General features: G+C 39.4%; 1 protein-coding gene across 1 annotated transcript; it reads right to left on the reverse strand.

Moving 5' to 3' along the window:
* Positions 1 to 5,997: 5,997 nt before the first annotated feature.
* On the reverse strand, positions 5,998 to 11,816 carry LOC139394409 (zinc finger protein 239-like). Its single transcript, XM_071142466.1, has 2 exons — positions 11,231 to 11,816; positions 5,998 to 8,465 (listed from the first exon to the last, which is right to left on the reverse strand). Exons 1-2 carry the CDS (start codon positions 11,577 to 11,579, stop codon positions 7,825 to 7,827), a joined length of 990 nt encoding a protein of 329 aa, XP_070998567.1. The 5' UTR covers positions 11,580 to 11,816; the 3' UTR covers positions 5,998 to 7,824.
* Between the last annotated feature and the right edge of the window lie 477 nt (positions 11,817 to 12,293).

Here is a 12,293-nt window from a genome sequence, read left to right on the forward strand (position 1 = left end):
AAGGTGAAGCATTGTAGTTGATTATAATGTGAAATGGAAGTTGTTTTCTGTTGGTGGTGAGCAAAAGTGTCCAACAAAAAAAGGTGATACAGGCTTTGGTTTTTCCATTTATGTTTTGAGGTTGGACTTTAGCACGTCTATCTAGTTAGCACGTAGGACGCACTGATTGGTGTCACCTCGTTAGTCAGTATGTGTTACACCTGTGCTGGCTTGTCCATCTCGTTAGTGAGAAGGTTTTTCACCTGAGCTGGTCCAGGTTCTATTTAAGAGTGTCTGGCCCAGTGCTCCAGTTGTCTTGATAGATGTGACAAATCAACACCTTTAGTTGCGCTACTGTTTTGGTTTGCTTCCTGTTTTTAAGTTTGTTGTGGGTTTTTATTTTGTTTGCCTCTTCTTGGGCAGATTTAGTGGGTCTCATGGTGGGTGTCTTTTAGGTCCCAGTTGTTGTTGCTAGTCAACTTTCAGTGGACACTGAGAGCAAAACTGCAACATTATGTTATTGTACTTTTATTGTATCAAATGGTTGTTTTATGCAACACAATAGAGGTTTCTTAGAACTATTGTGTCTGTGTTCTACTGAGGATGGGCTTCTGGGAGAAAACACTGACAGGAGATTTACAATGTCTTTTGGGTGATTAAAACCTAAAGAGACAGTATTCCAGATTAAGAGTTAATGTTTCTGTTCTATATGGTACCAGGGAGAGATGACCCCAGGGCCAGACAGCAGAGACTGTCTGCTGAGAATTATAAGTACCTTTCATACAAATCTTAACCTTGTGACCCGTTGTATACATCTGTTGTTGGTCATATAGGTTGGAATGGGTGTATCTTAGCTATAAAAGACCTTTGTACTTTTGTCTCGTGGCTCTCAACTAATCATCTGGGGGTGATTTGTTGACCAGCCAATATTATCGTAGAGCACTCAATTGATTCACTTTATATGTGTGTGTTGTATTGACCTGCTCCCTTATTAAGTGAATAAAGATTTAGTTTAATAAGAATAAATCTGACTTGTGTGATACGTTTGTTTCTCATTTGATATTAAATTAACAACCACATTTTGCAATGTGAATCTTGACTTGGTGACCGCTCCTGACGACCTGGGTAAATCGTCCTCGAGGGATCCGTCAAACTTGGAATCTCATGGAGACCACACTTCGAGAACGGAGCAGATGGACCCACCTTAGACCTGAGAGGCAGCGAGCAGATTCTATACACCTAGTTTTTTTTAAAGTGAGTTTTTAGAAAATCCTCGTAGGCTCTGAGTGTGTATTTCTATGTGAGGGGGCACCTTGGAGGCGTAAACAGGGCAGAGTCAGGATCTGAGTGTGTACTCCTGTGTGGGGGTGTAAACAGGGCCCAGTCAGGAGGCTCGGAGTGTGTATTCCTGTGTGGAGGTGTAAACAGGGCCCAGTCAGGAGGCTCTGAGTATAAATGTATGAGTTGCATTATCCTAGGAACTAACCATAAGCTAGAAATGTGAAAATATTCCTGCAGGTAAAAATATTGTTGAAAAACGAATTGATTAGGTATGTTTGGGAATAGCATTGTGTGACTGATATGAGAGTTGTGTGGATGTGGAAATGAGTCTTAATCTGACGTTTGGATAGTAACATATAGAACAGTTGAGGATCCCATGGTCATTGTCTGGGAAACAAAAGTTTATTTTTTTTATTCTGCTGGGAGTATGTTTGGAGAGTTGCTTCTTAGCTATGGAGAGTCCTTGAAAAAACAAATGGAATGGTTGTCGCAAGTCGCTGAGAATTTCTTACGTTTTATATGGATTCTGTGAATATATGAACATATGGTGAATTGTATGTGTGTTTAATGATTACTAGAGATTTGATAAAGTAAAACTGGGAATATAATTAGATACAATTTAAACAACCCGTATGTAGACAAACGTAGATTTTAAGTTGGTATCTTTAATGGATAATTTGATAAAGACGAGGTTTAAGCATCATTAAACAGTCTACAAAGTCTGGGCAGTTGTCTCAGAAACTGATGGGAGTGTGTCCACGGTGAGTTACCCTAAGGATGAAACTATAAAAACGCTTATAGGATTTTCTCAGTCCGGGTACTACATTTGAAATAAAACTGCCCTTAAGGCCTGTGGGGGTCTTCCCAGTATGAGAGGAGTTGCTAGATTTATTGAATAAACCTTTTTTCCATCAAGTTAGAGTGAACCAAAGTGCCTGACTAACTGTTGATGGCTGTTGATGGCATCACAGTGGCAGAATCACCTGAAAGACACACATCGCCATCTGCTGACTGGAGTTGGTATCGCAGTTGAGAAAATAACTTTCAGACAAAAAGCTAAAAAAGTAATTTGAAGAACCCCTTATCATGGTTCCTCAAGGGACTTTTTGGGGTTCCTTTTTTAACTCCCTGTCCACCCTCCCTCCATTATAAAAACAGATTATAATAATATTGACAATATTGACTTAAATAATTAATTGTTTATTTAGTGGCACCACAAATGTGAATTCATATTTACAAAACAATTTACCAAACAAAACAGATTACAAAATTGCAACATTTCTGCAGACATGTCAGACCATAATAAATAATACATTTACCTCATATAGTGCTTTTCATGACATTTAAAAAATATATACAAATGTGAATTAATATTTACAAAACAATTTAACCAACAATTTTTTTTTAAATGATGATGTACAATAAAAACAACATACATTAAAAATGAATCATAGGTAAACTAACAACATTGTAGACTTGATATTAAATGCAGATTTTTCAGCTTTAGACATTTTTGAGAAATTTAAGGGAACATTTTTTTTTTAAATACAGCCGAAGCAGAGCCCCAAGTCCCATGGTGACGTCCTCGAGGGCGTGGATGTTCTCTCCATCAAAGGCCAGCGGGATTTCACTCTCATGGTGAAATGGATTTCCGCCGATGTCAGGTAAAGGAGTGAAGAGCGGTGAAATCTTTGTCAACAAAAGTAAGAAAAGATTAATACACATACAATTAACAAAGACCATAACAAATGTTCAGCTGTAGTTTTATATAAGCATGCACACCTATGTTTATGAAGAAACAGATGATTGGTGCATAAGCATACCATGTCACGGACATAAAGGCCACTCGGGTCCTCTTTGAAGAGGTAGGGCAAGAGCAGAATCACTGCTGTGGTCTCCAGTCCTAGTAAAGCATTGATCTTACTACACTTGCTAATTTTATTACAAAATACATTAGAGAAAGGGAAGGAATAAGAGCAAATCCCTCTTCTGTATTGTCCTTCAGGGACTGTCAAAATAGCAGGATGATGTCCTCCCCCCTGCCTCGCCTCTCTACCTCTGCTAGTCATTGAATTCTCTTTTTGTCTATATCCATTCCATGGACTTGATTCATTTCTGAGAAGTTCTGAAAAGATAATTAAGATAATTAACGCGGACATGTAACGTTTCCAAAATGGGATAGTATTGTCCATGTAACGTTTCCAAAATGGGATAGTATTGTCCATGTAACGTTTCTAAAATGGGATAGTATTGTCCATGTAACGTTTCCAAAATGGGATAGTATTGTCTATGTAACGTTTCCAAAATGGGATAGTATTGTCCATGTAACGTTTCCAAAATGGGATAGTATTGTACATGTAACGTTTCCAAATGGGATAGTATTGTACATGTAACGTTATGCCCCCTTGTGAGTTAATAGTGTTGCTGGCTGTAGCAGGCTATATAAAGAGAAAGACCTCCATTGACGATTCAGTTCGTTGTACATCTCGTCTGGACAGGTCACCGTCCTTACTTAGTTAGTTAACGTTTGCTAGTTCATTATCACATGTTGGCTTTATGGAAACGATATACAATATATGGGAACAAAAATAGTTGAGGGAAATAATCCAAACCTTGTTGTGCCTAGTTAGGACACAACGTTATCTAGCTAGATAACGGTACTGTACTGTAGCTCATACAACGCCGACGATCAAACCCGGCTTTCTAATATTTACGGTAATTAACTATAGTAACGTTACGGAAGATACTCACAGAAAACCATCATTGTCTTCGTTATTCATTATTAGTATGTTATATTATTATAATTATTATTTCTAGACATATTCAGAGCCAAAAATCAACCCAACTTAACCTTTTTAACTTGTTGTCGCATCCAAACTTGTCACCGTCGTTTTCAGTTGTAATTACGAAGTTCCCGGAAGAAGTCCAGCAACAACGGAGGTTCCTCGATGAACCCACCTTCTAACAAGTTCTTTGAAGAACCTTTTGGGGCTGTTTTTCATTGACCAAGAACCCTACGGTTCTTAGGGGATCTGAGAACAACTCCAGTTGAACCCTTCATTTTTAGAGTTGTAATCGGATCTATTTACTCTCAGATTCAAAACATGATGATTAGCATCAACGAACAAGTCAGCTGCTGCTCCAATACAGTATGAGGTGAGACGGTGAACTGATGTTGAACTGGGCAGTCAGCTGCTGCTGCTCCAATACAGTATGAGGTGAGACGGTGAACTGATGTTGAACTGGGCATTCAGCGGCTGCTGCTCCAATACAGTCTGAGGTGAGACGGTGAACTGATGTTGAACTGGGCAGTCAGCGGCTGCTGCTCCAATACAGTATGAGGTGAGACGGTGTACTGACGTTGAATCATAATAATTAAGTTAATTAAAATTAATTAGTGAAACTGTTAAAAAAATAGTGTATGGCATATTAAATATATTAGGCTATTATCATCATATAGAAACATCATGGAATATTGGACATCATATTAGCATCAACATACATTATTGTTTCATTAGATTTCACATAATAAAGATATTTCATATTTAAAAGTCCAGAAGTCAGAACCCATCACCTGCTATGTAAAAGAGACAGAAGAATGCACAATGGTCAATGCTATCTGGGATCCTTGGGACATCCCTACCCATTTACCCTTGTAAATGTCAACTTCAACGGGCTAGTGACTTCCCAAGGATCTATCTCTACCTGAAAATACATGATCTAAGTGATTAATAGTTGGTATTCAGCAATCATAAAGCCTTATTAACTTTAATGAACTACTAAAATAGTGATTTTGTCAGACAGCAGCTCTACACTTTATTGACTGACTGATCCATTCATCCTTCCATCCCTCCTCAGCCTTCCTCTCCTCTGAAGACCCAGTGAGGGTGGAGCTCAGTCAGAGAGCTGTTGAGGGACTGGTTAGGAAGAACACTTCTACAGCCAGAGAGGTGAGAGGTCACACATGGTTTAGATGGTAAATATTGATGTCCCTTTAGCGGTTCATCACATAAGCAAAAGGGAATATGTTCCATCATCTATGTTCATTTACATTAGTGTAAATTGTCCACTGATATTGGTGTAATTTCTCACCCCTTCTGGCTGTATGAAAGTTAATTTCCCATCAGGCACACATTTGTTCTTTGATATTATGAAGGTCATTTGTGTATAATTTACTTTTCCCCACATCTCTTTACATTGCTTATGCATATTTGGTGGCCTGACTGCGTCGAAGGCCCATCCTGTCAGATCTGAACCTAATGGAGCTTAGTGATCGGATGACAGAAATCACATTTATGTGCCAGGTGTAACTGAGGCCGTAGATGCTCCATAGCCATTAATTTGAGTGTTTTATATAATATGACTAAATATATTATATATTTATTTCTGTGTTGCAGGAGCAGTCAAGAAATGGAACGGCAAAGCTGCAAGGCTGTAGGAGACCACCTCAAGCCCCTGGTAGAGCCGGGGGTGGTGTTTACCACTCCACCACGCCTTCAGCAGTCTGGACAAGTGGGATTGATCCATTTGTTAGTTTCAGTAGTTGAATCCTTTAACATGTGGTTGATTTCAACATTTTTCATCTTCAACAAATGGCCTGGGATTGGTTGAAAAGTGATACAAAACACACATACCATAGTGGAAGATTTACTGAATTTACACTAAGATGGATCTTGCTTTTTCACATATTTGTTCATTGGTTTTGCAAGAGTCTTGATTGGTCAGTCACTGGGTTAATTTGTTTTGCAATATGTTCAAATCAAATCAAGCTTTATTTATACAGCACATTTCAGACACGGATACAAACCAACGGGTTCACAGGAAAAAACAATGAAAATAAACAAATATTTAAAACACAAACATAAGAGGATAAAAAAACAGAATAACTGAAAACTAATGAGCATTCTAAGGAAATGTCATCGATTAAAATATGAACAATTCACTGCAATACGCAACCCAAAATATCCTGTCTTTCTCCATTGTTTGATGTTACGTTCTCCAGCAAGAAAACCAAAAATGTCCCTCAAACAGAAGAGGGAACAAACAACAACCACAACTAAACATGTTTTAGGAGGGGCTCTGATTGATTCTCCCTATATGCTAACAAGCTACACGGGCAAAAGTCCAACCTCAAAACATAAATGGAAAAACAAAAGCCTGTAACACCTTCCCCCTTTAGACAACAAATATATCCTATATTTGTGTTGGACAAGTTTGCTCACCACCAACATAAAACAATTTCCATTTCACAATATAATCAACCACAATGATTCACCTTTACCAATATAAACATGGTGTCAACAATTAAAAATAGGAAAAACAACTTGTTTTCTCACTAGCTTCTAGAAATCTCGTCTTCCTGAAACTCACTAGCTTCTAGAACTCTCGTCTTCCTGAAACTCACTAGATTCTAGAACTCTCGTCTTCCTGAAACTCACTAGATTCTAGAACTCTCGTCTTCCTGAAACTCACTAGATTCTAGAACTCTCGTCTTCCTAAAACTCACTAGCTTCTAGAACTCTCGTCTTCCTAAAACTCACTAGCTTCTAGAACTCTCGTCTTCCTAAAACTCACTAGCTTCTAGAACTCTCATCCCCTTGGAACGAGCCCAAACAGCCCAAGCCCAAACAAAACTCATCCCCAATACAAAGAAAATAAATTGTGATCCATGGTAACGCACTGGCTAAACGCAAAACACAAATATTTTTGACTGCCCACCTTTGAGACAATCAGCATCCAAGTTGTCCTTACAACAGACATGTCTGATTTCAAGAGGAAACTCCTGCAATATCCGTAGTAACTTTCCACCTTCTCTCTCTTTTCAGGGTTCACTAGATAGGCATGTTGTTGGATCGGGGCCCAGTCCCCAATGTCATGCTCTAGTACATTTGAGTTGGCACATCTGAGAATTAACCCTAATATTCTAAAAGTAGGGCAACAATGTCAATATAATTGTACCAAAAATTGTCAGTTGGTTGCATGAATAAATATCACTACCAAATGTTACATGAAATGTAAATATGAAATATTTGATTGCATAGTCTTATTTTCAATGGCTTTTCAATTACATTTTGCTAGGTGTGATAGCCCCAATGTCAAAACACAGTTTTAACGTCTCCAAATCAATAACCAATATGCAGGAACAGTTTGGGATAAATTGAAAGCCTAAACATGTGCTATTTAAACAAACATCTGCCACAATAATCATATTACTTGTAATTTTTTTAAAACAATCACCTTATAAACTGCACAAGCACCAGAAACGCTGTTGTTTTGACAAGTAGAAGAAAAATCACGGATATCAATTAGGGAGGAAATCAGGTTGTATGTGCTGTTGAAACTAACACAACTAAAAACATGGAAATGGGAGATATATTTCACCTCACTGGTTAGAGGACAACCTACAGAAGACAGTCAGCTACATGTTGGAATGATGCATTTAAATGTAGGGTCGCTAAACAAAGGAACACAACACTTATTTGTCATCACTCATCGATATCATGTTGAAATCAATTGTGCCGACAGGAGGGAGATGAGGTTGCACGTCCTGTTAAAACTAACAGCTCAAAAATAACTCCTCCATGTATGTATTTTCTGATGTTTGATCAGAGATCTTTTATCAGAGTACCTCTTGTCACACTGAACACAGCTATAAGGTTTCTCTCCTGTGTGTGTTCTCTGGTGTGATGTCAGCTTGTCAGATCTACCAAAACTCTTCCCACATTGACCACAGCTATAAGGTTTCTCTCCTGTGTGTATTCTCTGGTGCAATGTCAGATGGCCAGATCTAGTAAATCTCTTCCCACATTGACCACAGCTATAAGGTTTCTCTCCTGTGTGTTTTCTCTGGTGTACTGTAAGATTGCTAGATTTAGTAAAACTCCTCCCACATTGAACACAGCTATAAGGTCTCTCTCCTGTGTGTATTCTCTGGTGCAATGTCAGATGGCCAGATGTAGTAAAACTCTTCCCACATTGAATACAGGTAAACGATTTCTCTCCTGTGTGGATTCTCTGATGAATTTTAATGCCTGCTAAGGAGGTGAAACTCTTCCCACAGTCAGAGCAGCAGTGAGTTCTCTTCCCTGTGTGTCTCTGCAGGTGTTTATTGAGGTGTCCTGATCTGGAGAGACTCTTCTCTCCCTCTTCAGCATCATGAGGTTGTTGAGGCTCCCCAGAGGATCCACGATAGTCACGTCTCTCTCCTGTGTGAACAACAAAGTCAGACAGATGATTAAAGGCCCACAACAGCGATAATCCAGGGTAAAGGTTGATGCCAACAGCATAGCCATGATGTTGTACAACAATTGATGTCTGTAATGAATGTTAAAATTGTCTTAAAATGAGCAAGAAGTCATATTTTGTCTTGTTTTCACATTAGTAGTAACATCTAAGATTGTAGACTAGAAATAAGTTATTCATGTTGTTGAAACTCTAAGCAGTGTGGTAGAAGACTTTTGGTCTACAATACAGGCCCCTTTGTGTTTGTGCGGCACGAGGGCAATTTGATTGCATAAACTCCTCCATGCTAATGAGGAAACCACTAGTTATGAATGTCGTATATCTGGTGTGACAAGAGATGAAAAGAATCTGCCCACTCCATCAAGCAATGGGGACAGCAACACAGGGCATTCACGGGACCTCATGGAACCATGGACAACACCTGCAGAAACTGGACAACAAGGGGAAGCAGAGGAGATACCTATCATAGACTTCTCCCAGCTGACGCTTGACATGCCACCTACGCCGCCTCAAGTGGTAGAAACAACCAGCTGGTATCATTAAGTAGAATCAGCCAACAGTAACACGAAAGCAGCAGAATGGGAGTTAGTAGTGCATGACCTAGATTTAGAATAAGAAGCTTCCATTTAGACACAGGTCTAAGATGACATAATAAGCAATCTACCATCCCAGTGTAAGCACTCAGTGTAAGCAATCTATAGTCCCCGAGTAAGCACTCAGTGTAAGCAATCTACAGTCCCCGAGTAAGCACTCAGTGTAAGCAATCTACAGTCCCCGAGTAAGCACTCAGTGTAAGCAATCTACAGTCCCCGAGTAAGCGGCCGGTGCAAGCAGCAGGGCAGTGTCAGTGTGAAAGTGTGGTTTAGCCACAGCTCCAGAAACTTGCGAACTTACCCTGTAAAAAGGTATATAAAGAGAACAGAGATCATAAGAGAGGCATGATCCTCACTGACATATGAGACAGACTTCATATGGAGAATCCTCATAGGTAAATTTACTATTGCACTATACGCTTTTTGTTAGACGAGAACCATATTTGAAACACAGGGGTCTTGACACCTCTTGATCACAGACAAAGCGGCAGTAAAACAGTGAGACATCAAGTACAGATGTGATTAGCAATACAAGGAAACAGCCAAGTACCAGTTACAATATATTGAGTCCATACACAGAGTTGGAAGTGTATTAGGATATTGGAATTCGGAATCTAGCGTTAGTGCTGTGAGAATACCAATTACCAATTAAAGAATATTTGGGGCAGCAGGGTAGCCGAGTGGTTGGAGCGTTGGACTAGTAACCGAAAGGTTGCAAGTTCGAATCCCCGAGCTGACAAGGTACAAATCTGTCGTTCTGCCCCTGAACAGGCAGTTAACCCACTGTTCCTAGGCCGTCATTGAAAATAAGAATTTGTTCTTAACTGACTTGCCTAGTAAAATAAAGGTAAAATAAAAAACTGTCATTGTGTGTCAAAATATATACCAATACTAGTTTCCAAGTGACTACTAGCTGACGAGCATAATAACCAATAGAAGAAGTTATTAGGTATTGATATATATATAGAGGTAAAAGAAACTTGAAGGTAAGGAAATACAGGAGGAATCCATAACACTCAGAATATTTAAATAGGAGTATATCTATCCAAGGCCTCATACTAGACCGGAAAATAAGGGAGTGACAACGTGAACGAAGGAACAAACCCAACTCACGCGAAGGGCCATTACGAAGAAATAGAAGGGTTGGTAGGGCCGCACGGCTAGGCCCTTGTTACACCGCAGTAACTAAAATCCTAAAGTCCTCTGCCCAGCCAGAAGACGGGGTAGAGGCATTTGCTGCAGGTATAAGGCAAAAGTCAGCAACTGTGACAGACAAAATGAGAGAATGTACTATATAGCCTAGAAACCTGGTTAAACTATCATTATGACATCATGGATTAATTCTAGAATATACTATATAGCCTAGAAAACTGGTTAAATTATCATTATGACACCAGTCCTTGTATTGAATTCAGGGGGAGGGACTGAGCTGAACTCAAACCTGGGTCCAGCGACTGTCAAGTCAACACCTTATAACTGTTACGCCAAGATGTCTGAACTTCTTGACGAGGTCGCTAGGTGTTGGGTTATGGTTTCTACAATATCGTTCTCTATGAATTTGAGAGTGGTTACACTTCTCCTTCCCCCATCCCTCAGCTGTTAACCAAGTCTCTGGGCAGCCATTTTGTTGCTGTTTAAAAACCCCACACAGCCCAGCAATCTGCAGTTCAAACAATAACAAATCTGTCATTCCACCACTATTTTGGTAATAAAATTATTATGGTTTGGATAAATGTAACTACAGACAGACCTATGGATGCAAGGCCTGACCATCAATGATATCAACATTATAGTTTTAACCATGTTGAGGCAGCAGGGTAGCCTAGTGGTTAGAGCGTTGGACTAGTAACCGGTTGCAAGTTCATATCCCCGAGCTGACATTTTGAGGCGATACAGTGTTTATTTACATTGTTTCTAAACATTAAAGTAAAAAAAGCTTATTCTGGGTTCTGATGGGGTACAACAGTTGAACTAAGCTCATGAAGCATGTGTTATATTCTTCAAGAATCAATGGCTATAAATTAATTATTTAAAAGTCATAACATGAATGTAGCAATTGCAGATTTCTGCTTTAACACCAAACATCTGTTCAACAACTGCAGAGTTTGTGCCTCTGTTGTTAAGACAGTACTTACTAGTGTTAGTCAGGTTACGGTTTCTCAAAATCACATTTTGGCTAAATTCATCATTAGAACCATTGGATGCCTTAAGATGCATTCGGAAAACCGGGCCCAGATATCCAGGTTCCTCTTCTTCCTCCTTTTTCGATGTAACAGTCATCTCTCTCTCCTCCTCTTTCACTCTATAAACTGCATCCTCCTCTCGTTTTACTGTAACATCCTCCTCCTTTTTCACTCTGAACGCGTCTTCCTCTTCTTTCACAGTAACGGCCTCTACTTCTTGTTTTACTGTGATATCTACTTCTTGTTTTACTGTGATATCCACCTCTTCTTTAGCAGAAGGAGAGTAGCTTAGTGACCGCATGGTCGCGGATGTTAGCTATGCTAATGCTAACTTAACCAGACTGCTAGCTGACTAATAACAACAACGCCGTAAATATTAAATTAAATCGGATAACTAACTAGACAAAAGAAGTGTGTTTAAAATACAGTGGCTAATAAACACGAAAGCGTCTGAAGAGCTTTACTGGTTCAGCTTTTTTGTCTAGCAAGCTACCGAGGTGGATAACTTACTGTTGCTGTTGAAAGAAGCGTTCCGTCCACTAGATTATACGTCACACCAACAGCATAACCTTAAAGTCTCAGACCGCCATCTGCTGACTGGAGTGGGTAACGCAGTTGAGTAAAATGTATATTTTATTATCAGACAAAAAGTTAAAGGGTAGGAATCAGGGACATCGCTAGAACTAAAATATATATTAGCCCCCACTAAATAAATCAATATCAGTCCATATATTTTTTCTGTGATTTCTTTTTTTCGTCAACCGTTCCATCGCATTTTAAAAGTCCTACCGGTTCGGCACTAGGACCGGGGGAGGCTGCTGCTACACTAGTGACTGTTAGACTTTCTTCAGCAAAGATGGCAGACAGAAATACTAGGAGAGAGGGGTACCCCTACACAGACAAGAAATGGATCAAAGATGGCCAGCACACCAGGCTGTCATTTTGTAAAACAGTGGATGTATAGAATCTAGCTAGCTGAAAAATGTACTGCAAATTGAATGTGCAATTTTGTAAG

Source organism: Oncorhynchus clarkii, unplaced genomic scaffold, assembly GCF_045791955.1.
Source record: "Oncorhynchus clarkii lewisi isolate Uvic-CL-2024 unplaced genomic scaffold, UVic_Ocla_1.0 unplaced_contig_390_pilon_pilon, whole genome shotgun sequence".
In the NCBI taxonomy this organism is placed as follows: Eukaryota; Metazoa; Chordata; class Actinopteri; order Salmoniformes; family Salmonidae; genus Oncorhynchus; species Oncorhynchus clarkii.